Source organism: Syngnathus typhle, linkage group LG4 (genome assembly GCF_033458585.1).
Source record: "Syngnathus typhle isolate RoL2023-S1 ecotype Sweden linkage group LG4, RoL_Styp_1.0, whole genome shotgun sequence".
NCBI classification, from domain to species: domain Eukaryota; kingdom Metazoa; phylum Chordata; class Actinopteri; order Syngnathiformes; family Syngnathidae; genus Syngnathus; species Syngnathus typhle.
The window spans coordinates 14,553,132-14,578,774 of NC_083741.1; the positions used below are offsets into that span (position 1 = coordinate 14,553,132).

The 25,643-nt window shown below is 42.8% G+C and overlaps 2 protein-coding genes across 7 annotated transcripts; one reads left to right on the plus strand and one right to left on the minus strand.

Moving 5' to 3' along the window:
* Positions 1–16,804, minus strand: ap1g1 (adaptor related protein complex 1 subunit gamma 1). 2 transcript variants are annotated; one of them, XM_061277287.1, is made up of 23 exons: positions 16,662–16,804; positions 13,444–13,647; positions 13,228–13,352; positions 12,909–13,050; positions 12,659–12,755; positions 11,544–11,620; positions 9,015–9,110; positions 8,475–8,555; positions 7,954–8,052; positions 7,827–7,882; positions 7,599–7,712; positions 7,356–7,496; positions 7,096–7,150; positions 6,857–6,979; positions 6,665–6,754; positions 6,258–6,382; positions 6,044–6,148; positions 5,784–5,925; positions 5,561–5,687; positions 4,895–4,999; positions 4,647–4,807; positions 4,388–4,486; positions 1–3,972 (listed from the first exon to the last, which is right to left on the minus strand). In XM_061277287.1, the coding sequence occupies exons 2-23, from the start codon at positions 13,642–13,644 to the stop codon at positions 3,877–3,879; spliced, it is 2,457 nt and encodes an 818-aa protein (XP_061133271.1). In that variant the 5' UTR covers positions 13,645–13,647; positions 16,662–16,804; the 3' UTR covers positions 1–3,876. The 2 variants fall into 2 exon arrangements, with proteins under 2 accessions (XP_061133271.1, XP_061133270.1); XM_061277286.1 differs by having other exon boundaries at positions 1–3,978.
* On the plus strand, positions 16,800–25,643 carry znf821 (zinc finger protein 821). 5 transcript variants are annotated; one of them, XM_061277291.1, is made up of 6 exons: positions 16,800–16,941; positions 21,511–21,642; positions 21,763–21,866; positions 22,831–22,929; positions 23,946–24,115; positions 24,415–25,643. In XM_061277291.1, the coding sequence occupies exons 1-6, from the start codon at positions 16,938–16,940 to the stop codon at positions 25,328–25,330; spliced, it is 1,425 nt and encodes a 474-aa protein (XP_061133275.1). In that variant the 5' UTR covers positions 16,800–16,937; the 3' UTR covers positions 25,331–25,643. The 5 variants fall into 5 exon arrangements, with proteins under 5 accessions (XP_061133275.1, XP_061133273.1, XP_061133274.1 ...); XM_061277289.1 differs by lacking the exon at positions 16,800–16,941 and adding an exon at positions 17,967–18,358; XM_061277290.1 differs by lacking the exon at positions 16,800–16,941 and adding an exon at positions 17,986–18,358 and having other exon boundaries at positions 23,949–24,115.

Consider the following 25,643-nt stretch of genomic DNA (forward strand, 5'->3'; position numbering starts at 1 on the left):
TTACAGTATTAACTTTTTATTTGCTTTATCATTTTCTGCAACCCAAATGACAACACACATCATCAATTAAAAATATCCCATTTAATAGTTTACAACTTGTCATCTTCGATCATATCATATACTTTCAGTCTGACAGTCACACTCACCTTCGAGCCGCGGACTGTAGGGTTCAGTTCAACGCGTCCAATTCGGTGGGGGTTGGACGGGGTTAAAATAACTAAACAAAAATAGAGGTGCTCATTCCGCTATAACAAATCAATACAGTCATGACGAGCCTAGGGGTGCACTTCATTTCTTTAATCCTTAATGTGACCGCTATCTGAACAAAATCCTATTGTACACACGGGTAACCTATAACTGGGTGGGCTAGATTCACAAATGTTCCTTGCATTATCTACCCCAAAAACAAAAATGAGTAGGTCAAGTAGAAATGACTTTTTTTTTTTTTTACATGCAGCTTGCAAACTCAGAACGTGCAACCAAATAAAATCAGGTAAACCAAGCACGCACACAGATTGCATAAATAATTGTTCTTCCTTCAAGTGTGTCCAAAGCGCTTGTGTTAGGTTCATTTACCAAAGGGATGAGCATCACTAAAAACAACGGGCATAGAAGACGCACAACTCGAAAAACAACACAAGCAAACAAAAACACACAAAACAAACGTGAGCAAGCTGGACTGAACTTTTCCTTTCCACCCGCATTCTAGTGTTGCGCAGCTCCACCTTGTGGCGAATGGGATGTAACGCAGTTTTCAGTCGAGATTAATGGGAAGGCCGTTTGAGTATTTATTCCATATCCTTGATATCCATTTTGACGGACACGTACTGCCACTACTACTCAATAGTTACTGGATCGATTAGGATCCACAAAATGAATGACTCTCTCACTGAAGTGTTTTAATAGTAATTTTTCCCACTTCTGAATGATATCGCTGGACAACTTTGGTATATTAGTACTCGTGAGGAAAAACTGTACCCTGTATGACGTCTGCATGCTACTAGTACTGCCAGTGAAGCACTAGATTGTAATAAGTACATTTTGATCATGTCACTAGTTACACTCATGATAAAACAATTACAGAAGTCATCTTTGTCCAATGTTTTTTGGTTGCTCACAAGAAATACAATTTCATGTCATTGTTGCAACTAGTGTGTGACATGCCTACAAGTAGTGTAGCACAAAACATTCATTCTACAAGTGTTCTGAAATGTCCAACTATAAGAACAGAGCTTACTAGGCTGGATATTGAATAAATGCTCAAACAACTTTCCTTTAAAATTGTTTGAGAGGATACATGTGCTGGAACAATTGGGGATGGGGGTGTTGTATTATTGTCTTGAATTGGGGTGAATTTCGGGCCACCATTATAGTTAAGGTGTCGGGAAAGTCCTGCATTAAAAAAAAAAAAGTAAGAAAGACATCATATTTAAAAAGCGGCACACACAAGGCCAACAGAAAAGGTGAGACGAAGCAAGCTTGGGGGTGCATTGTGAAAGCTTACTTGTGCAATGTTTTCGTTTCTCAGTAGTACGTTCGATCATTGAAAGCAAACCCTGACTAGCCTCAGTAGTTATCTTTGTAAAACGACGACACATCCACTCCATTCCAAGTAGGAATCCTCGTCAATCGATTGCAGTTTAAGAATCTTTTGTACATATATGCATACAATTTGATGTCCTAGCTAATGGTTTGAAGTCTTCATGTGGGTTTTTATTTAAGTGGATCAGCCTTTGTTTGTTTTACAATTATATACAATGTACAGGTAGCAGATCATATTATACCTTTTACAATGGATGAGTGGTGATACAGGGAAGCCTGATGTAGTCTACGGTCGACTAATTTAGACAATATACATAGTGAAGAACTGGTTTAGAAAATGGTATCTAAAAAAAGGATGAAAGATAGTACAAGAGACAAAAATTTTGTAAAAGCCCTCAATATGTACAGAAAACAAGCTAATATAGCATTTGTCAAACACAGAAAAAAAGTGAAATTATTTTCCTCCATATACACATATCGTAGCTGAAAAATATTTCCAAAGCTAATAGTCTCTCCGATTTTGGTCACAGGAGTTAGATAATGAAGCATAGTGATTGAATATCAAAGCATTGTGGGGCCGCTAAGGTTGTTTGTCGCTAACTTGTTACGGCGCACGTGTACAAACGGCCGTCAGCTTTCATGCAGCTGTGCGCCCCTCGCTTGCGACCGGGGACGAAAAGCAGGCCAACCACTCCGAGTCAGTAGAAAGAGAAGATTGTGAGGTATCAACGGTAGCCTCCCGTGACAGAGAAGAGCAGAGCCGGCAAATCAATCGCACGACTAAAAAAAGTCCTCACTCGATTAATTAGGTAAATCCATATCTGAAAACTGGGACAGGACATTAAATGAGATTTGATGACAACGTTCGATGGCATCGTTTGAAAAAAAAGTGACATCTATTAGCTGCCTTATTTTTTTACGATTTGCTTCGTTTGGGGCCTATCAGGCAAGAAATGAAGCGCAGCAACATTTTCACTCACAGGACAATTGGGATTAGATTGTGAGCATTTGCGTGATTGCGGAGGTCCGGTAAAGCGCTCCAGAGTGAAAGCCAAATGCGCTTTGAATAAGGTGAAAGATGATCTAGCAGTTCAAATCCATCACAATCACTTCCCTCACTAGCAAAACTTTTCCCGTCAAGTCAGAAAGGCACGTCACTTTGATATCAGGCATAAATAATCAAGTCGATTTACTGAAAGAAATCAAACATATTTTCACAGAAATAGTGCCGATGTGATGGCCGTATCATCGATGGAGGAGAAATAAGGAGATGGGGGAGAACAGCATTCAGTGCATGTAACTACATTCAGAACAGGCTTCATTTACAGAAGTTTGTGCGAGGTGAGAAGCTCAACTGGGTAAAACAAACGCATCTCACTAACCAGCTTACTGCATTAGAGCCACACAGGGGAAAAAATATATAATTAGAAATTGTGATTTACGCATCACGATTACAACCATCTCAAAATGTGAGTGTTTTATAAAGTGGAATATATTTTTCACACTGCCCGGATAGTCTACCTTGCAAGAATATCGTCGCATTCGGGAGAAACTCCAATAATGGCATGTACCAATTGCATCGTTTTATTTTTCTCCGATTTTTAAACAATTTATTAAGTGTTGAAAATAGGTTCAGCACAAATCTATCGAATAGCTTGCACACTAACTATCTAAGCCCTCCTTCCAACTCTGTGGGAGCTGTGCAGCATTATGTCGAATTGGGATTCAAAGTCCGGATGTGTTTTGATATCCAAACTTTGACAGATAGATTTGAGTAAGCCTGTTTTGGGTTGTGTTGATGCACAGTGGGAGTTAAAATGCCAACTTGAATGATGCAACAAGCAAAATGGCCCTTTTGTTTGGATTTCCTTAACAGTAGTAATTTTAGATGTGCGAGGACTCCACCGGACAGTGATGAAATGCAACGACATTTTCAACTGAGAAAGGTCACAAAAGTGAATTATCTGAAGATTGCATTATTAGGGCTTTATAGGCTCAGCGCAATCATAAATATTCATTTTATCAAGTGAGTTAATGTTCTATTTAGTACAATGTTCATGTGAGGGGGGGGGGAAACAAAAGTGGCATGGCTAACAAGAGATGATGACACCAGTAAAGAAAGAAAACAGATAGCTCACGGACAGATCATCCCGCTTATCGAACGGCTCTTCATCTCAACTGGTTTTTCCTTTGTTAAAGACGCTCTGCTGTGCGTTTAGTGATGTCACTGAGGGGGAGTCCGTTGGAAGAAAGAGGGAGGAGGAAGGTCAAGGTGGAAAAAAAAAATTCATAGTCCCCGTCAGAGGGGGTTTTAGGAGCAAAAGAAGCAACTTATCACTGCCACGACTGAGGGGGGAAGTTATTGACTTCAGCCAGGTCTTGCACCGGAGAGCCTTTGTGGTTGTACGTCAGCTTGATCCTCATTCTCAGCTGTTGCTAGAAATGAAAGAGTAGTTAAATACAGTGGATATAAAAAGTCTACACACCCTTGCGCAAACACCAGGATTCAAGTAAGTACCCGCTGCTGAGTATAGACAACACTCTCGTGTTTTCTTCATAACCTGGGCTAGACCAGGAGATGGTGGCAAAACAAAAGCCTTATCTTGAAAAGAAAAACCTCCAAGTCCCACTACTAAATTGTCTTAATGGTTTGGCGCACACAACCCTCTTCGGTAAGGCATGGTTGTTTTCCCCTCCAACTCAAAATTAGAACAGGCATGTCCAGCTCCGGTCCATGAGAGCCATTAATGGTGGAAAAGATGATTTGTCTTGGAATTTTAAAAAAAAAAATACAGGGTGTGTAGACAATTTAAAAACACCATGACTCAGACTAGCGCATACTAACTTTCTGTGGGTTGAGGACTCTGATGATTTGTGTGACGGTTCCCTGGTTGAGCGCATGGACGACATTACTGCTGGGGGACAGAAGCTGCAGCTGGAATGTCTGACAAAAAAAACAACAACGCGTGTAAGAAAGACCCTGCACTGATCCCGCCAGTCAAAACGAGCCCACCAAACAAGAACCAAGAAAAAAGAATGGAGAACAAGCGTGTTCCTGTACAAACGATTAACGATGTTGGCAGATTTGGTGCCCGCCCCTTTACCTTTGGTACTGCAGCCTGAAAAACAAAGTCTGTCATGTCTGCCTCTGTGGAGTTGGAAGCGTGGATGGTGATGATGGCGACGTTGGGGTTGGGGTTTGCTCTCTCAAAGGTGAATTCTATTTTCAGGCCGTTCTTGTTGTAGGCCGTCATAGGAGGAATACCTGCGGGAAGATTTGAGAGCGGCCAGGTGTTTGGAAATGAGCCACTCGAATGCGCTGTGGAGGGTAAAGGGAGAATGGGAGTCTCACCTGCAGCTGCAATGTCATTAAAGAGAGGCTGGGAGGAAAGGCCATCCAGGAGAAAAGGGGGTTGGGAGGTAGGAACAGAGGGAGCAGGAGCAGGGGCTGGAGCGCCTTGGGAAGGGAAGGTCACACCACAGTTTGATGCGCCATTACCAATTACAAAATGGATTCTCAAAGACAAAACTTCACTCCGCTACATTGCTGACATTGCAGCCTTTTAACAACTACAACCACAACCTTAGATGGCCAGTGTTTTTATTCCTGAGACAAGACAGGACTAGTTCACGGTTTTTAATCAGAAAAAAGATCCTTCTTTTCCCCAGACTGTATGAAAACGGTGACGTGATTAATAAAGGTGGAAGTAATTTCCCTAGAAATTGGCTCAGCTGGGAAATGCACTAGCAAACCTGTTTCAGATCGATGTCGTGAAAAATAATTTGCACGAACAATATTTCACAGAATTCTTTTCTAAAAGTTAATTAAAACCCTACATGCATAACAATTTGGAACGGTGTACGTAGCCTCCACGAATTAACTGAGTCAGTATAGTGTTGACGATGGAGATGAACAAAAAGTATATCATGTACAGTATACTGAAATGAATCAAATTTTGAGTAACATCTTTTTCTAGTTTGAAATAAAACCACATATGGTAGATTTGGAGTACCCTACCACTTAGCGAGATGTCACCCAGCAGGTCCAGCAGCTCTCCTCCCGACGACGTAGGTTTGGGTGGCACTGCGGTATGGATGACTGGCACCACATCATTACCACCCAGCAGGTCTAATAAATCATTTGCCTGCGAGGAATAAGTGCCATGTGCGTCATCCTCTTCAGTATTTACATGCGCTTCACTCCGAAATGATGTATTCCATCTGCGGGTGGGTTCGCTCACCTGGTTGGCTGGCTGACTGACAAGGGGTGGATGTTTTGAGTCGCCAACAGAGGGTTCCGTCTCTCCGTTGGTCTGCACAATCTCGGTGGGGCCATTAGCGGCTGTTTTCTCCATAATGGGCATTCGCTCGAGGAGAGCTGGCCTGAGGGGGACAACAAGCAGTGGAGGATGAACCAAACAGCAACACTACAGAAAAGAGCAATCTTACGGAATGGTCCATTTTATTTGTATTAGGTCTTTTGGTTTAGCTGCCACTTCACCTCATGTGGTCGTATTTCTTGAAAAGTGCGTTGTACTCCACTGCTCTCTGTTGCAGCTCGACGTCAATGCTACTGCCGTATATCGAAACCACCTTCTTGATCCGGCTACAAGAAAATTGAAATTGAAAGAAATTGAAGGGGTGCATGTTTTTCCAAATTAGTTCACTACCACGCAGCAGCCTCATTATACGTAGTGTTAAATCCAACGACTCACTTGACACCGCTGAAGCGAGTAGACAGCTTCATGATGGCGGTAAGAGAATAACCTCGAGTCACAGGCGTGGACAGATTGGATACTAGAAGCCCTTCCAGCACATCCAGAACTTCATCTTCAGTCACCTTGTTTAGGAATATGCACATTTAAAGCATAGACAAAAGGTTTTGCACATAGGGCTGTGACGAGTCATCAAATAGAGCAAGCAATTCCCGGCTTCCCTCACCCTTCGGAAACTGCTAATGTATTGTTAAAGACTCAGCTTTTCTCACAGCTTCTTTGTAGCAATAATTTACAAAAGAGAGATGCCTTTGAGTATTATACTAGTATCCATCTACAGATGTTGCTGCACCGTAGGTGTTCAGATATATATATATATTTAAAGGTTTGATTTTTTTCACATGTACCTGAATGGGCTCCTCTTCTTCACACTGACCAGAAACCAATAGGTCCCCATACTCTCCTATGCACCAGGATGCCACTTGGACAAGAGGTTGCTAGACAGACAGACAGAAACAAGAGTCCATCTCTTCTTCTCTATGACATAAAAACAGTGCACAAGAATTGCGGTACATCTGACGCCGGGTCCCAGTTCTGACCTGTGAGATGTCATCCAGAAGAGCTTTGTAGAGTCTCTGTACTGTATATGCGTGCATCTCAACACTGTTTGTGATGAGCTGAATAAGGTTGGGCACGGAGTCGTCGCGGACATAACTTCCTGCCTGCAAAAAAAAAAACATGCAGATATGTTGATGAAAACACGAGTAGTTCTTCGGTAGAAATAACTCATTTTTAATGGACAGTTTGATCACTGGGTGTGGTGTATGCTGAAACGTACTGTGGTCAGAACTCTCATGATAGTGTCTATGTGCCATCTTTTTGAAGGGGCATACCTGTAACACAAAGGCCTCATTTATATTTCAGGAAATGTCACGTTTGTGACACCCAATACAACAAGGTGATAAAGTGACGTATGCAGTCAGATAATACAAAGAATCAACATTCATTCAGACGATGGATCACTCTTGTAATCATCACACAGCATTTCTGTCGTCATTGAACAGGAAGCGATGTGGACGGCGTGCGTCAATGTCGTACTTTTCTGCTGCTAGAAAGACTCCTGATGCACAGTCTGCTTTAAATTCTGGATCGCACGAGTCCAGGAAGTAGAGCAGCTCTTTCATCATGCCTCTAATGTTGTTGCCGTTCACCAGGGCAAAGCTCAGTTCCATTGCACGTCTGCAGTGGCAGTAGCGAGGACCAGATCAAGGACAGAAACATAACAGTTATGTATAAAGGTGAACGGGTGAATGTCCTCTGTGTCAAACTACTGAAAATCACCTCTTGATGGACACGTCAAGGTCTTTTAAACAATCCACAATGGTACTCCGATGCCTCTGCACTGCATTGTGGTCAGTCTGTACCGTCTTTAGTAGGGATGTCAATGCCACATATCTGCAGGGGTGAATTTTAGAATACATTGCTTAAATATCCAACTTAATTAACATTTTTAGAGTACCGCTTGTTTGCAATCAAGAGGACAGGAAAACAAGTAAAAATAGGAATTACCTTATATTTTTGTCGTTATTAAGGAGGAATCGACCTAATATATTAATTGCCAAAACCTGTAACACAAAGCGTTATATGTCAGAATGGCATAATAATTAAAAGATGGGGATCAATTGAATTTGCTCACCCTCAGCCCACTTTCGGACTTGATGTCCATGATGGTCAGCACAGTCTCGTACAAGATTGCATTGCCCACGTTTTTACTTGTCTCAGTGTTTGTTGCAACCTAAACCCAAGTACAATCAAATACATAGTTGTTAAACTCAACCTTATAGGCATTTGGTGAGGGGCCAAGTAGTCAGGTATTCATTTTTGGTGACTCTAACATGATTGATATTTTGGTGTACGGACTGATGAACACAAGCGTCTAACACAACGAGCTAATGAATGCTGTCAGATAGTATAAAGTATCAGCAGTCGTTCAGACGATGGATCACTCTATTTATCATCATACAGCATTTGTTCCTGTGTGATAAGTCCCCTTCTTGTGCTATTTTATTTGGTCCTCATTATGGAACACGATAACTGTGCTCAGCTGCTAAGTGCTAGTTTAAATGTGTGTCTGCTGCTCGAAAGACTGTGCAGGAAATGTCACAGCTGAGTTTATGAAAAGAAACAAAGTGTCTTCTAAAGCAATAACCAACTAACCTGTGCAAGAATGTCATTCATTGCTTCACTGGAGTCGTCGTCGCTCCTGCCTAGAATTCGCAGTAGTCTCAATATCCTCACCTAAGAGAAGGACAGTCAACGGACATGAAATGCAATTAACTTTGTTATGGCTTGCTGCACACCAAACAACGCTGCCAAACTCGCTTGGACTTTCGCACGGCAAGCGAACAGTATCACATTTACCATAATCAAAAATGTCATGTTGCATCACAGGATACTTTGGCAATAGACACATTTCCAGGTATAAGTGAGAATGGGCCAGCCGCCGCGACAAAGTACGCATTGTCTATAGCTATAATTTCATATGTGCCAATGGATAAAAAAGCGAAGCGCTAAGAGTTTCTGCCCCGAATGCATACTAGCTTTTGCAACAACACTTTGATTTCTAGGTATGGAGTGACAAATTGTAAGAATAAAATTGAAATTTTGTGTTTTACAATAATACTTGACCATATTTATAATCAGGGCTGCACATAAGTAGTGTGCTTGATGCCCAAACTGATGTTTGAGGAGATTTACCTGCAGAAAAGGATCGCTTATGCCCGACACATCATGCTCAGGCGAGTATCCAGACATTATTAGGTTCTTCAGAATTCTCACCAGTTGTGGAACCAGCTGTAAAAGAGACCAAGATCAAAAGAGAAAAGAGGCGGTGTCACAATATTATGTTTAAATATTCCAATACTCTGCATCAATCCTTAGGAAAAATAACATTTTAAATGGGGTCATTATTATCATTAGCAACTATCGAGAACAAAACGGAAGGGTTAGCAAGTTAAAAAGTAAAAACATGAAATGAAATTCTCTTGATAGGTCATAAAATCTTTTGTGGCAAAATATTTGGTTAGAAGAATGCATTTATGTAACAGGATGACTACACTGAGAATTTTGTGAAAATAAACATTATTTTAGAATTTGATTTTGTTAAAAACTCACAAGAAAATCAAGCGCTCTACTTTTGAAAACTAATTCAACGGTTTGTGCAGTGCTTTCTGGTCAAAACCAAGCTGAGCGGATACACACACTTTACAGAAATTGTGCGGATGGCGATAAATCTCTTGCCATAGCTTAACATTAGCATTGTGTCTTTAAATTTCAGACTACACACACAAGGCGGGTTATCTGTAAATCCTGGTACATGGAAACAGCCCTTGTGACAAAGATTGCAAGTACTGGTTCCGAGTGACGACACCTGTGGCGATCACGTGAGAATCGACCCATTCAACAGTGACCAAATGAGTTGCGTATTTAGCAAATCAGATTAAAAAAAAAATTAAAAAAATGTAGTTGTCAAATTAACCACCGCATTGGATACTATCGATAACACTGACATTACAATGACCACCGTACAAGATAATCCAAATTAAAGCAATTTTGAGGAAGGAGGAGGAAAAAAAAAAAAAAAAAAAAAAAAGCACCATGAATTACAGGACAGATTGGTTACATCTCAGGTGACTGTGAAGAGTGAATACTAATTACAGCATGCACCAGCTATGAAATCAGAATGCACTCTTACCTTCTCATTCTAACACAATGCAGGAATTGTAACAAGGACAAATGACAGAAAAAATATGAGGTAGATGTTAGGGAGTGGAAAATCATTCACTTTCAGAGAGCTCAAAATAAGTAGATGAGGGGTGGCGCTTCAGGCATATTTTCTGCTGCATCAAGAGACGACAGCAGCAAGGGAAATAGAGTACAAGCAAAAAAAAAAAAGCAAAAGAAAGATAAAACACCGACGCACAATTCGGTCAAAATCCAAGGTGTTAGCATTGTCTTCCAGAATTCCACTTGGCCAATGGCCACTTTTATTTGCTAGAGAAGTGGCTATAGGCACACGGGATTAATCTCTCTCTTGGCTTTTAATGGCTCGCCCGGTGAATCATTGCTTCGTGTCATTTTAGTGCTGGGAGCTGTTAATCCAGTGTGCAGACGTCCCGTTTTTTTTCCTGCCGTCATACACATTTTTATTCTGCACGTTACCTAAAAATAGCTGGATGTGCATGTTTTGACGGCGCTGAGCTTTGCCATTAACTTTCCCTTACGAGTGCTCACTTAATCTTAAACTGAGAGATGAAAATGTGAACACAAGGGAGGTATCGAGTGTGACACTTTTAAGTATGACATGATCTTTCTCGGCTAAATCCATTAGAAAAGTGCAGAGTACAAATGCAGGCATTAATTGCTGCTATTAGCAGAGGTAGTCATAAATGTAATGTCTGCGGAAAGTGGAACCAAACAGGGGCATTGTCGCAGGCGGTTCTTTTAGGGCTGCAGCTGTCAAAAATTTATGAATTTGAGTATTCAACTCATATAATCACATTGGTTAATCAGAAACAAAATATTTAGCATTTTTAAATCAAATAAAATGCATGCGAGATAGAGATATCTGTCCACTTGGAGACGCCATTCTTTAATTCTATTGTGCTATCTGTGACTTTGAGTGTGTATGTCTTTCAAGGTAGGGCCTTAACAAGTTTGGTTTAGTTTAGTTTATTGTTTAGCACATATTATTATATCAATAACTGTGCAAGGAGGGAGACGAAGCCTAGGGCTTGTAAAGAGCTCCACTCCTTCTAACCCCCAATTCCAACCCTTAATGCTGAGTGCCAAGCAGGGAGGCAACAGGTGAGTTAACCAAGCTTGGCACCACCTTACAATACATTTGACCTCACAATGGTATATTAAATTTGCTAACACAGATGGTTTTCATGAGTAGGCAATCGTAGAAGTGCTGTTGTAATTTATTACCAAAATTCTTCCCAACTTTGGACATGCTCAGGCTTTGACAAAGTTTCTACTCCTGGCTTGCCGCCACGGCATCAATTTATTTCTACACCGAGCGGTATGAGACTGCAGTAACACTACATTTTCTCTACCTTTAGCTTCTGTCCATTTTTTTGTTGCAGCTCAAGCATCTCTTACATCACATGCAGCCTTTCCATTAAAGCAGCTCAGTTTGGTGTACTTTTAACGAGGGGAAAACATCAACTAATCATATTAGCTCAGGTAAATATCATGAGCTAATAAGACAGCGTTTGTTTGTACCTTTCTGAAGTGAGACAGCATGTCAGGACTTCTTTCACACATCTCAGTTAGGAGGACAACAGATGTATGGAGAACACCTGGGGGATAAACAAACGAGAAATTATTACAATGGGGGAGTTGTGGGGGGGTGCACTGTTTTATGCAGCTGGGAAGAAGGATACCTAAACTTTAGGTGGCTAGTTGGACATGATCTTGCAGGTTTAGCAAAGCCAGCAGCCACCACACTTGGTCAGCTATTACAATGAATAGCGCGACTAACGCTGCAGTAACTAATCGAGGCAGTGGTTCATATTCTACACAGGCGCTTTAGAATGACACGCTAAATGTTTCAACCGATTATTGTCAAACAGCAACGCAAATTATGCAGTTGGGGTGTCATATGGTAACTCTGCGAATAAGCGACAAGAAGAACGTTATGCTTGAAAGTGTGCGGCCAAACAACCAAAGTGTCTCTGCACTTCCAAAATCAGCTTTCAAACATGTACTTACGCTTCAGACCACACTAACCCCCCCGCCCCCCCACCCTTTGCATAAGAAATGAGCAGTGACGCACGTGTTTAAACGGAACCATTTTGAGGAAATAAATGATGAAAAAAATAATTCACTGATCTGAGGCAGATTAATTAATGCAGGTCAAAAGTGTATGGACAAAACGTTGATTACTATGACAATTTATTTCAACCAAAACACCAATTTGCCGACTTTATGACCATTGCGGGTACCTGTAGTTTTACCATGCTATGAGTTATAGTGAGATGAAAAACATAAAATGATAATTATTTGTTTGAGTCATTATTTCAGCATTTTGTCTGATGAATTCATAAAATATGCTGATGTTAAACACAAATATTTTCAGAAAGCACAGCACTGGTACTTGAAGAGGAAACTACTTTAACAGTTTATTCAACCTAAAGCTGTAATGCATTCGAAACAAAGTCTGAATGCTCAATATTGGTCATCCGAATTTCTCAACCGAATCAGTATCTTTTTTTTTGGTCCTCATTAATTCTACTTTGCCCTGTAACTGACACATCGAGAGAATTAGGGAACAGTACGAGTGTCGCAGTGGTGAAAGGCAGGCACTAAACACATCTTGACAAACCGTTTGCACTAACCATGGTTCTTCTCGCTCAGCAGGTTTTTTGTGGCTGGAAGGAACATTTCCATGAGTTCGGGAACCTTTCTGATGACGTGAACCGCACACAGCGCCGCCTGGCAGCAAAACAAACATTTTAGACACAAAACAAAGGAGGGGAACAGATAAGGGAAAGAGAAAAGGAGGGAGTCATTGCACGTTTTGTGCTTGAGACTACATTCATTTGAATTCTAGGAACCACTTGGTTCATTGACATGGGGCTGGCTCACCTTTTTCCGCAAGTAAGAGTTGGATGTTTTGAGCAGCTTCTCCACCTCTCCCGCTAGGTCACGGCACATTTCTGAGGAGCCCATGCAGCCCAAAGTGCACAAGGCCAGCCCTTGGACGTACTGTGTGCTGTGATTCAAGTCACTGAGGATCAACAGAGGAGAATTACATTGTTTAAGAAATGCATCTTGGTTGTGTTTCAGCAAAGAGACAGGTGAGAAAGATTAGGGGCACTCAGACAACACGTTTCCTTGAAGAACAACAACAGATTTCCCAGCCGAATAACTAATGGGCACATTGACGCTCGGGCTGCCAGCTTACTTTTTAATGCAATTTGTCATTAATAGATGCACGTCCTGCCTCTCGTCCAACAACAGCATAGCTCCCAGATAACCTATTCGCTTGTCAGTAAACTTCTGCGATGCGATCAGCTTCAGGCACTCGAGCTGGAAATGAAACAAGGAAAGAAGAGTTTTGATTGTGACATTACCGAGAGACTATCAGTATTATATTCTGCAAACGATGTTGGTAACTTACCTGCCCAAAGTGCGCCGGGTAGCCCAACATGTGCATATAAAGGAGCTTGGCCACGTTTCTGCAACGATATGTGTTGTCCTCCTCTCTGAAAGATGAGCGGATAGCGGCACACTCTTTCTGGATCATTTCGCGCTCCTCTGCCTGGGTCCGCGCTGTCCGGATAGTCCGGATCAGCTCCCGCAATCTGATCGGAGCTGGCATTCTCTGCAACAGAGGCGGCAAACAAGCATGACAAACTAAAACGCCAGGTCCAAAATAGAACGTCCAACAACATCCGCTGATGGTATGACTAATAACTGATTTAAGAGCTTCCAATTGATATAAGCCATTTTGGCGACGTTTCATTCGACATTGCGAGGAGAATTATGAGGCAAAATCCCGAACCTTGGTTAACGTCTGACAACAAACAGGCTTCATGCCCAGGGCAAAGGTTGATGGATTTATATGTGGAACACACCTTGTGTTTAAATTCTCCCGTGATTCTTAACGCTAACACCCAATCAAATACAAAACCAAACAAAAAAAAATACAGGGTGAACTATGGACCTAGAAACTATTATTACACTTGATAATGACCCCCAATTAGTACACTTGGGAGACTGCCAAACACAATTAAGCTTCTGTAGCAAATGTAAGCAAATCCAATGTTTTCAAAATGCATTTGTGCACCACAGGGTGTGCCAGAAAATTCTCACAAGATTTCCCACACTCATTGTGTGGTTAAATACTTTGTCCCTGGCTGCAATTCGTTTAGTGTTCCTACAATGACAAAATTTAAAATTGACCACAGATGACAGGTATAATGAGTTGCTTAAGTCATCACCTAATAAAGTGCACCACAACAGTGCATCTGTACAGATGGACAACAAATGGATGTTAGCTAGTTTAATATAGCCAACCATCAATAGTTGGAAAAGTATTGAAGCGGTCAAGGGGTGAAAGAGCCGTCTGTGAACTTCTTTTTAACAACTGTCACAAGGATTTTAAAACCATTGCTGTAAAAAAATACAAACAACTATACATCGCAACATGACACAAATTGACAGTTCATAAACAAGCTAAGAATAGGCTGCGACAAAATGTCAAATCCAGCATCGAGGGGAATAACTCGCTACAAAACAAACTGCCGAGTGTGATCCAACACCGTCCATGGAACCTGCAGTCTTTTCAAAAGGGGTCTGGAGTCGCTTGCTGTGTTGAACACTAAATCCAGCCCCTATCAAGAGCTGCCTGTTTTAATTAAAAATTCCTCCTGGGTGCAGAACAGGGCGGCTTTCTTACATCTCACATTCTTTTGATACCCAATACTCTTAGTCATTGGAATTAATGTCACTGTGGTGAGAGTCAGGATGAGTGAGGCAGCATTTTGTGTGTTCTCAAAGGCGGTTCCAATTCTGACCATTTCCAAAAATACACAAGTGATTTGAATGACTTTAATGTTAAACAATACTCAAACCTATACGATGAGTGGTGTAATAAGAAGCAGATCATCATATCAAGAAAAATCCTAATGGGGTGAGGCGCCAAATATGCCGTTCATATGGGAATAGTTGAATGTAGTGTGAAATGTTCCTAACACTTTTTTCCCCCTTGTGAGTTTTGTTGCGCGAGATTCTCTTTCAGGGCGCCGACACCGACAAACAAGCTTGCCAAAGCATCCGTTTACCACTGGGAGAAGTCAACCTGCCGTACTACAAGCATCAACAACAGATTAAACAGCCTTTGAAAATTGCATTTTTGAAAGCTGTGGTGAATTATTCAATATTCTGAGTACACACAGAGGGCAAAAAGATGTAAAACTTGTTTCAAATCATTTAGCATAGTCTAGTTCTCATTCTTTGTCAAATGTAGACAGTGCAAACATCTATGGATCTAAATGTCTGCACCACTACTATTCATAAAACTGCACCGATATTACACATCGATACCATTTCACAAGCATGACCTTGTAGAAATACTTTCAGGTAAACATGGATGACAATACTTTTTCGCTGAGTGCAAATTGTGCTCTTTAAAATGGATGGTTAACTCCACGCAGGCGGCTGCAGAGTTATTCGACCTCTCCCGCTCTACAGTCAAACCTGCCACGCTCCATTCAGAAACACAATAAGGGTACGTTTGCAGTTCAGAAGTAACGTGGTCATCTTATGCATAAGCTTTTTAGAGGTTTTGCACTCAGTACAAGTGGAGGGAGGTTAGTAAAGTGAGGCTATATTCAAATCTTATTTACAGTATTCAAATTGCAAATTCTCCCTTTAGCTGACACTAAAAAAAATATTGAGGATAAAAGGAACGTACATGGAAATTGCTGTGCCTCGTCTCTTACCAGTGGATAAGTTATTTTTACATTTTTTGGACAATGTTTAGTTCTGATGAGTGTGGCAACAACTGAAAATACGACTGAAGGAAAGGTGGAATATTATCTGGTGGTTAAATAAGGTCTCCAAATATTAACAACCCCTCTTAGTGTGTTGCAAATATTAAATATACCTTCAAAAGTCAAATATTCTACTTGCACTTGGGCCTACTAACCTACTGTATTTAACTGTTGATCATTAGTGTGTTACTTAAACAGGTTAATTATTTTGTCCAAAAAGTTAGAGACCCACAGCAAGGCTTTACATTTCCCTGCTCGCTAATGTTGCAACGTTGCTTCCAGTGACACCTACACATTTCGGCTAGCAACATGCTAACAGCAATAGCATTTAAAGTTGACATAGGGGAATAAGTTGCCTTCCCCTTGACTGACATTAGATAATTACACGATGTTTGGCTCCCAAAACAATTCTGATGTAAAGAGGATGTGTGATCGTGTTTGGAAATTACACCTGAACCTGTCCACAGGATATGATGCGGCCTTTTTCAAGGCGTTGTTAGCCTGCTACCTGCTCACTCATTTATATCCCCGTTTTCTTTCAACGAATATCACCGGCGTGTACACCCAAATGGGGTGATGATTGCATGAGCCGGGTAAAATAGAATTTAATCTACGGTGCTGTCACGGCGATTGCAGCTCGTAGTCGCGCAGTATGAATGGTTGTGTGTAGCCTACCTAACTTAGCTTCTGACAGACACAAGCCCGGTGCACTGAGGAGCACTTCCTATGCAGCGCGACACTGAGTTGTCAACGTCAATACCAACAAAACGAACAACTATTTCTATTACATAGTACCGTTTCCGCACGCCCGATGACAGGGGTTCACTCGCAATGCACTTACCAGCCGTGGTGATGCCAGAAAGTAAGTGGAATCGTCTCTATAAGCAATGGAGGGAGGAACACACTCGACATGCAAAATGGTGGCTACTCCAGCCTCAGCACATCTACTGCAGGCGGAGGGTTACACTGACATGTCCCAAAAGGTTTTGGAGCAAGAAAGGTTTGCTCAAGTTTAGCAGCGTACAGTAGCGTTAGCTTTCATCGGAGGACTTGTTTAAATCCTGGCATTGTTCTATTCCAAGACGCACGCCTGATCCGTTGATGATCGCCGGAGAACATGGGTAAAGCACTTGTTCCGCCAGTACTATAGGTCCGCATTGGTTTAAAACGTGCGCGGTGTTGTCTAACGCCTGTTCTAATGCATCGTTATTATAAAGAGCTAGCGTGTTAGCCAGCTCGCTTACATCATTTTGTTGCTTTTACAAGCAAATCGAACTGAAAAAGTCTTTATCCTAAGCCCCCTGCTCTGCGCTGGATGTATGAGGCGCCTCTTATTCCAAAACGAATGGCACTTTTTAATATCATTTTTGTTGATGTGGATTACTTTCTGTTTAAGCTCCCCCTCCTGTCTCACCCGCGGAAGAATATCACTTTTCTATCCCCATGTTGTGATGCGGTCGTTTTACTCGTGGCATTCAGTGATGACGACTGGTGTAATGTTATGGCACTGGGTGTGTGGAGGCGAAGAGCGCCACCTCGCGGCACATTTTGTATCTGTTCCAGCCCAACAATCCATGAAAATCCGTCCAAAATCCAGCGATTATTGATTAATAGTTGTGTATGGCAAATCGGTTGAGTACTTATTCTATGTCCTCGATATCCCTGCACTTGATATTAGAGCACTCGTACACTCTTTGTCGTTAAGCCACCACAAAGATTTTATGTTCATTATTCACTAAACCAGATTTGGTGAAAATAACAATCTTTAGAATGCAGATTTCACCAAAGTGGTGCATTTGGGCACATGGTAGTGAGTAACCCGTGGGCCTAACACCAGAAATGGAATATTGTGATTTCCACAAAATGCTGCAGAAGCAACCACTTGAAAATGTAAACACTTTATGAATAGTCATACTTCTCTTTAGATTCCAACTGTTTCCTAAAAATGCACCTGTTTCTTCATATGAGAGTCGATTACATACATTCTCACAGTTTTCAATAATGAAACGAATTTTGTTGCATCCAAAATGAACGCGTTTCCTGAAAGGGGATCTTCTGCAAATTTCTACTTGCTAGCACGACTAGCTTAAGGGCTAACACTTCCGCGTTGGCTGTGCGTATCCCGCAATGCACCGCGGCAGGCTGTACGTAACAGATCAGCTGAGCTCGAGCGTTGCCGCACTGAGCACGCGCCCGTCAGCGGCGTGCACGCGCCCGTCAGCGGCTCTTCACCAGAGCTGCTCCAGGGCTGCTCCGTCGATCCCGTTGAAAAATGGAACCCGTTCATTGGAAATACCTTTTTGGGTTTATCTCCACCGCAGGAATGTGACGCATGAAGTCGTTTTTTTTTTAATTAATATTTTTTTGCCTCTTTGAATCGACGATTCTAGTGGAGGCACACATTTTCCACCTGGACCGGTGTGGGGAGGGGGCGTCCTGGGGGTTTGGAGGGGATTCCTCATCCTTTATTTCTTCATTCCCTGGGGTTGGACCATAATATGTCCAGGCGAAAACAGACCAACCCCTTCAAAGTTGACTGTAGGTATTTCAGCTATTGATGTGCAAGTGCACCTAGGTCTGTTGTGTGATTACTACAGTCCGCTCACTTTGGCAGTTTGTGTGACTGTCAAGAGAATTGAAAACGCCGACACCGCACATGCCCGGACTGGTGTGCTTTCTAAAGGAAGAATGAAATACAGTTAACATAGCCTTTTGATTTCACTACTGAGGTGCGAGCTTCATGCAGCTCTGATGCATGCCCAAGCTTTCTATAGTCACCCATTGAAATACACGGAGCCACGTGAAACTGTACTGTATGTTACTACATGTTTTGACAAAGGATTTTATAAATTGCCCTGTCCAGGATCTCCCCCCCCCCCACCGTTCATCATCACATCCCTCAACTCCCATGGATGTGTTCGGTTCGAGAGACTGCCGATGTTCTGCCAAAACATCCTACCCGTGCAAAACGTCTTGCCGGAGGCTGATTTGCCAGCATTTATTTCCACTATTTTGCAACACACACAGTACTGCTTTGAGAGCTACACAATAATGGGCTGGAAATGACTCTTAAAAAAAACCCAATTACGCTTTGCTAAGAGACTTGTATATATTTTTGTTATATTGATTTCATGACACAAAAGAACAAGCTGACATCCTAGATTCAGGACAGGAGCGCAAATATAATCAGCAGTTGTTAGTTTGAAATGTTGAGTCAGTCTTTGTGCATTGATTAACCCCTAATGAGTTGAGTGTGATAACAGAATAGTAAAATAGTCGTGTTTCCGCCGAGTGATCCAGTTTTTCACCATGGTACGCTTTGGAATAGTAAATCCTAGACCTCAGCATGTGGAGCCAAAATAGCTGGTGTGACATCATGACTGGTCTTGTCTATACAAGTAATTCAACAAAGAAAGACTTGCTGATAGAGTTTAAAATATGTCCCAAAGTTCACTACGTTTATGGATGTTTGAAGTCACTTTTGCTTTTCGCCTGGAGGATTTGTGTCTGTCTGTTTGCAGCATTCAAGTTTTTTTTGTGTATTTTTTTTTTTCTTAGGTTAAAGTTGCTGCATCAATGAACGTTGTAGCACAAAGTTGCTGTCTGTGAATTACTAGGTGAGACGTTTTGAGGAAAAAGATGGCCGCAGCTAACCGCTTTACCGACACAGATGTATGAAGACGTTTTGTCAGTTGGACATTGCGCTGTCCCGCAGAGCGTTGCGGTCTGGTACCGGCAGCAGACGGATGGGCAAGTGGAAAGTCTTCTTTGCAATTAGTCAACTTCAAGCGTTAACATTGATGCACGGCAGCAAGGTCCACGGGCCCGCTATTCAGTTCAGAACCCTAATGCGGCATTTCCTGCAGGTTCAGACAATGTTTTGTGTCAGCATTTTGATGGTGCCTGAAAGAAGAATGAGAAGAGGGGAGGAGGGTATTCATTGATTGGCACACAAAGTTGAGTTTTGGCGTTCTATGCTCTATGTTTTGCTCAATCCCATCTCCCTCCTGCTCCTCCTCTTCATCGTCTCATGTCTGTTGGCTGATGAGTTTGTCTCTTTGTCTAGATTCAGTCAGACACTGCGTCACCTCCTGCATACAGACGCACAGACACTCACAGATAACATCGCAGTGGCAAAGACTGATGGAGGGAGGGAGGGAGGAGAGACAGATGTACAGACACAGACTCACAGCGGGGGGAGGGAGCATCTCCCACACATCAATCACAAGGCTGTGTGAAACTCGCTCGTCGTGCCGGTCCATAGTTCAGTACTCGGACGCACTCCAGCAGTGCAAACAAATGGGGTTGTATGGGAAAAGTGCCCAAACTGGATTCGCATGTCAGTTTTGTTTGGTCAGTGCCCAAGTAGTAGAATAACAAACCTCCTCGTGACATACAGATGACAATTTTGAATCTAGCTTCTCACTATCATTTAAAAGGGTAGGAATTGTAGGAAAAATCTAAATGTGTTTTGGACCGATGCCAGTCACGGATACCGAGTACCTATACCTCGAGTACTTTTGATATGATGATGATGAATGTGTCAAACTGTTGCTGTTGGTGGCGATCGGTTATTGCTTTTCTTTTTTAAACTCGCTGATCGGCTCCAAAATCTTGATCGCGTGAAGCCTAATCAACAAATATTATTCGTTATTCCTTTTCAAGGTCTGAATGCCACAGTGGTATCTCCCGGGAAGGGATGTTGTGTGCAGTTTTGCAGGGGTCAAGAGTGCTAAGTGAAGGAGCTAAAAGGAAGTCTCACATGGCCAAAGCTTGGACCTGCCACTCTGAGCTGGCGGTGTAGCTATGGAAGTAGTAGGAGCTGCACACGAGGGCGGCCAGGCTGTTGGCTGTGTGGGTGGAAGTGAGAGAGAGGAGAAGGAGGATGGTGAGCTCCAGCAAAAAAAAAAAAAAAGAAGAGTGCAACCTACTTCCCCCTGTGGGACTGCGGCATGTATCAAACTGCATGTGCGTGTGAAACGGCGGTGGGGGGTTGGGATGCAAATGAAGTGTGCGCGTATGTCAGCGCGCTCGGCTGGCATCGCATTCATTATGTCCCAGCGCAGGACGACTGATGGGAAAGCGGTCTGGTCTGCCTTGTTTTGCTCCTCCTATGCATTCCAAAGCTCTGTTTGATGATCATTAACTAGGTGCTTACAGAGATTTTTGGGAGGTGTCTAGTTTTTGTTTGCAAGGATTGATAATCAAACAAGTGTTCTCAGAGGAGAGACTCGCACGAGCTACAGTTTTTCAGGGGACCGCTGGAGCATGCACAAGTGTTGAAAAATTAATGACTTCTTATGGTAAATAAGGCACTAAAGGCTGATTCTACGTTGCTATGGAGATGAAGATCCTTGTGTCATTGTTTTGTTGCCTAATAGATTTTTGCTATGTTAAGCTCCAGCCAAATATAGCCGCATGGCCATCCCTGTCATTAATTTGTTACTAAACTGTAATATGGATTATTATAGTGCATGTAAAAAGTCTACACACCCCTGTTCAATTGCCTCCCACTATAAACCATTTTATGACTAGTTTATATTAAGCGGAGTCTTAAACTCATTTTTATCACGAGTCACTTCATTGTTGTTGGTTTTTGTCTGTGCTCTGTTTTTATCTTGACAAGAAAACCATATCTAGCACACTATGTAGGGCACACCTGAGAATCATATCCCACTATTTCTCTCCAGGGCCATTCCACACTTCCGGCATCACGGGATTTCAGCACACTATCAACATGGACGGCAGGGACGAGTTCACCGAAGGCAATGAGTGCTGCGGCAGCAACTCGCAGGAAGTGATCGGACACGAGAGCGCCACAGGTTAGGACGGCGGAGGGACGCGGCAACATTGATTGCACTGAGGGGGTGTTAGTGAGAGTAAGTCCTGCCCTGTGCTCTGTTGTCCCGTCTGTATTGATAGGGCTGTGTTTGCCTCCATAGAAGACAGCGAAAGCGACCCGGACTCCTCGTCCAACGCCTCGACCGACGACCACATGAGTGCCAAGAGGGCGCCGTGCCGCCTGCAAGGAGCAGGAGTCAAAGAGGTGAGGGATGTAACATAATCACTTAATGGGGGTGGGTGGCACTTCCCTTCATCTCCACGAGGGGGCGCATACATCAAATTTTATTGAAAACAATGACAATTCTCAACTGAGACCTTTTTATTTTTCTGAAAAAATAAACATGTGTCAACTGGCTGCAGTAGACCAACTGCTGGCGAGGAAGGGTTTCAGCCTGATTTTTTTTTTGTTGCTTTAAGTATCGGTGGTTAATATCTGCATCCTTCATGACTGCCCGATGGATCACTCTCCCATCCATAATGAAAACAATTGTCAGATAGATTTCGCCTACCAATCTGTCTACATCATAAAGAACATTAACAAAAACTTCAGCATTCAGTTCCCCTTCAAAGACAAGTAAAAGGCCAAAGCAGCTCGTCAGAGTCAGCTTTATTGTCAATTCCTTCATGCTAAGACACACAAAGAAATTACGTTTCCTCCATCCCACGGTGACGAGACACAGTACACGAGTAACATACAAGTAAACAACGGGGGAGAGAGTTCAGGACCCCAACAGCCTGGAGATCACAAACTTCGCCAGAGGCGAGCAGTGTTCGCATCCCACCACAGAGTCCCGGCACCATTCGTCACGGATGTAGACGCGCATTCCACCTCCTCGCGATGTTCCCCCACGTACAATGGCCCGGTCCGCCCGATAGCTCCTATTGCTTAGCAAACGTTCTCTATTTCAGCATCAGGGTGAGTCATGTCTAAGATGCTCCACTGCACCGTGTCTCAATGATTGAGTCATAGCGGCTCACTTGCACATTTAACATGTCATTAAAGTGCATCGGCTGAAAGGCTTCAGGAAGTGGGCAAAACGGACAGTGGGCCACCCCACAATTTGACCTATTTTTGCTAGGGTCTTAATATGTTTACAGAATGAACTGTTAGGAATGTGCATTGTGTATGTACAATATATATTTGAAAGGCGCTTGCTTTTCGGCAGGAGAATGAGGAAGGCTCCGACCACAACGGCAACTTTGTATGTCCTCTGTGCACGTTGGACTTTAGCAGCCCAGAGAAGCTCATCTCCCATGTCTACCAGGTGAGCTAAGCTCAGGCTTGTCACTCAGAGGAAACTACGTACGTAAAATGTACCGTAATTTTCGGACTATAAGTCGCGTTTTTTTTCATAGTTTGGGTGGGGGGGCGACTTATACTCAGGAGCGACTTATATATGTTTTTTTCCACAAATTTTTACTTGATCATTACCACATCACTTACTTACAAGTATAGTTGAACACTTAACATGTTATTTTTAGTATAGTTGATCCCTTCGCATGCTTTGATATCTTTATCTTGAACATATAGAAAAAATCAAATAAAGTAATTAGCACTTTAAAGCGCCATATCCTCTGGACATGTCCTCTGTCACCAGGATGACATAAAGGACGAGAAATTTGATCGATGGATTTAATGATTTGGAGTGACACAAATGGTTTGATAATATTGTTGTTTATGTGATAGTTATTTAAAGTATAGTTTATACATCGTTGTATTGGACCGCGGAATAATTTGAACTGCGGCGCGGCACACTGCATTGTTGACAAAGGGCGATCGATGGATTTAATGAATTGGAGTGACACAGATGGTTTTATAAACGTGTTATTTATGTAATAGTTTTTTTTAAATAACTGAATGTTACGTCAGGCCTGTTCTCAGCTCTTTGTTTGTGTTTGTCACATTAGCATACCGTATCGTTTAGCCTGTTGTTGCTCGTTCATGTCTGTTCTTGGTGTTGGATTTTGTCGATTAAATTGCCCCCCAAAATGCGACTTATACTCCGGAGCGACTTGTGTGTTTTTCTTCCACATTTTTGGGCATTTTATGGCTGGTGCGATTTATACTCCGGAGCGATTTATAGTCCGAAAATTACGGTAAACACCCATTTAACTGATATTTGCATAATTTGAGTGGACACTGATGTTAACATTACATATAATTTACATGACTTTTTTTTTTTTTTTTTGGTGCATTGTTTCGTTTCCCAAAGTAAAAGCAACTATTTGCAAATGTTTTTTGTGTTTTTAGTGATCATATTTATGTGAATGTTTTGCTAAGCAGCACACAAGCCTGATGAGCAACAGCAAGAGCTACGTGTGTCCCGTCTGTGGGAGAGCACTGAGTTCACCTGGCTCGCTCGGACGGCATCTTCTCATTCACTCGGAAGACCGTCTCTCCAACTGCGCCGTGTGTGGCGCGCACTTCACAGACACCGACAACTTCAACAGGTGTTACTCGCTTGTATTTCATTTGTTTTAATGTGCATTTTTAAGATTAGAATTACACTGTAAATGTATTTGTTATAAATATTCCATATTATTTTAATTTGTATTAATAAATTATGTTTATACCATACAGTCATTATTTAAATAAATTTTGGGAACTGTATTCGGTGTAGGAGTGTGAACTTGAACTCAGAGGTTGATTTGGTGTCAGGAGAAGAAAAGTCAAAGTGTGATTTTAAATTGTGTGTCCCTGGGCGGTGTCTTCTTTAAGCTTGGCTTTCTCTGCTGGTATTTTATTTCAGGGAGAAGCTCAAGGATGTTCTGGACACGACCAGGCTGGATGCCTCCGGCGGAAGTGATACTTGTCCCCTTACCCACTCGCTTTCCAGTACTCCCATGTCCAGTGCGGGACCTGGCTCTCATTCCTGTCATGGACCTGGACCCAGCCCCAGTTCCTGTCAAGGTCCCCATTCATGTCAAGTCCATGAACCCAGCAGCAGCCTCTGTCAAGGCCATCGAACGTGTCACATGTCCGGCTCATGTCAAGGCCCCTCAAGCCAAGGGCCCTCGTTTCCCTCCTTGCCCGACAGTCTGCTGTCCGAAGGACCGTCGCTGGCGTCCATCCCAGATGCCCTCACCTCCTCCTCCTCAGGTCTTCCTCCCATTCCGGACATCCTGAATCCGATGCCTGTGTATCCGGCCGGCGTGCTCCTGGTGTGCAACAGTTGCGTGGCCTACCAGCAGCTAGTGGAGTCCCAGTCCCCCATGCGCAAATGGGCCCTGCGCCGCAAGAACGAGCCCCTGGAGTCCCGCCTGCACCGGCTGGAGCGTGAGCGCACGGCCAAAAAGAACAAGCGCGCTTGCGAGACAGACGAGGAACGCGAGATGCGGCGTCTGCGCGACCGCGAGGCCAAGCGCATGCAGAGGATGCAGGAGTCGGAGGATCAGCGGGCACGGCGCCTGCAGCGGGACCGTGACGCCATGCGCCTTAAGAGGGCCAACGAGACGCCCGAGAAGCGGCAGGCCCGGCTCATCCGCGAGCGCGAGGCCAAGAGGATCAAGCGGCGGCTGGAGAAGATCGACCCCACGCTCAGGACGCAGATCGAGCACGACCCAGCCGCCATGGCTGCGCTCACGGCCGACATGAACCTCTTTCAATTCCCCTGCCCCGTGCCCGTCCCTTCCATGGGCAATGGACTCTTCATGAAGCTGCCCTAAGAGGACCGCAACTCTGACAAACATTCTAAATAAGGGGTGTCCAAACTTTTTATCCAAGTGCCGCATACAGAAAAGTGGCCACGTTGACATTCTTCACCATCAAAGTCCCTTTAAAGTGAAACTTGAATGTCTGAATTGAAGAGGACTGTTGTTAGCAATTCTTCCAAAGTTTAATGATTCAATAAAATCTCCAAGTTTTTAAAATTGGCATTTAAAATTGTTATAAATCAAGCCAATGTACACATTCCTACAAATAAGTGTTTCTAAAAAAAAAAAGGAACAAAGAATTTAACTAAAATTTATATTCATAAAA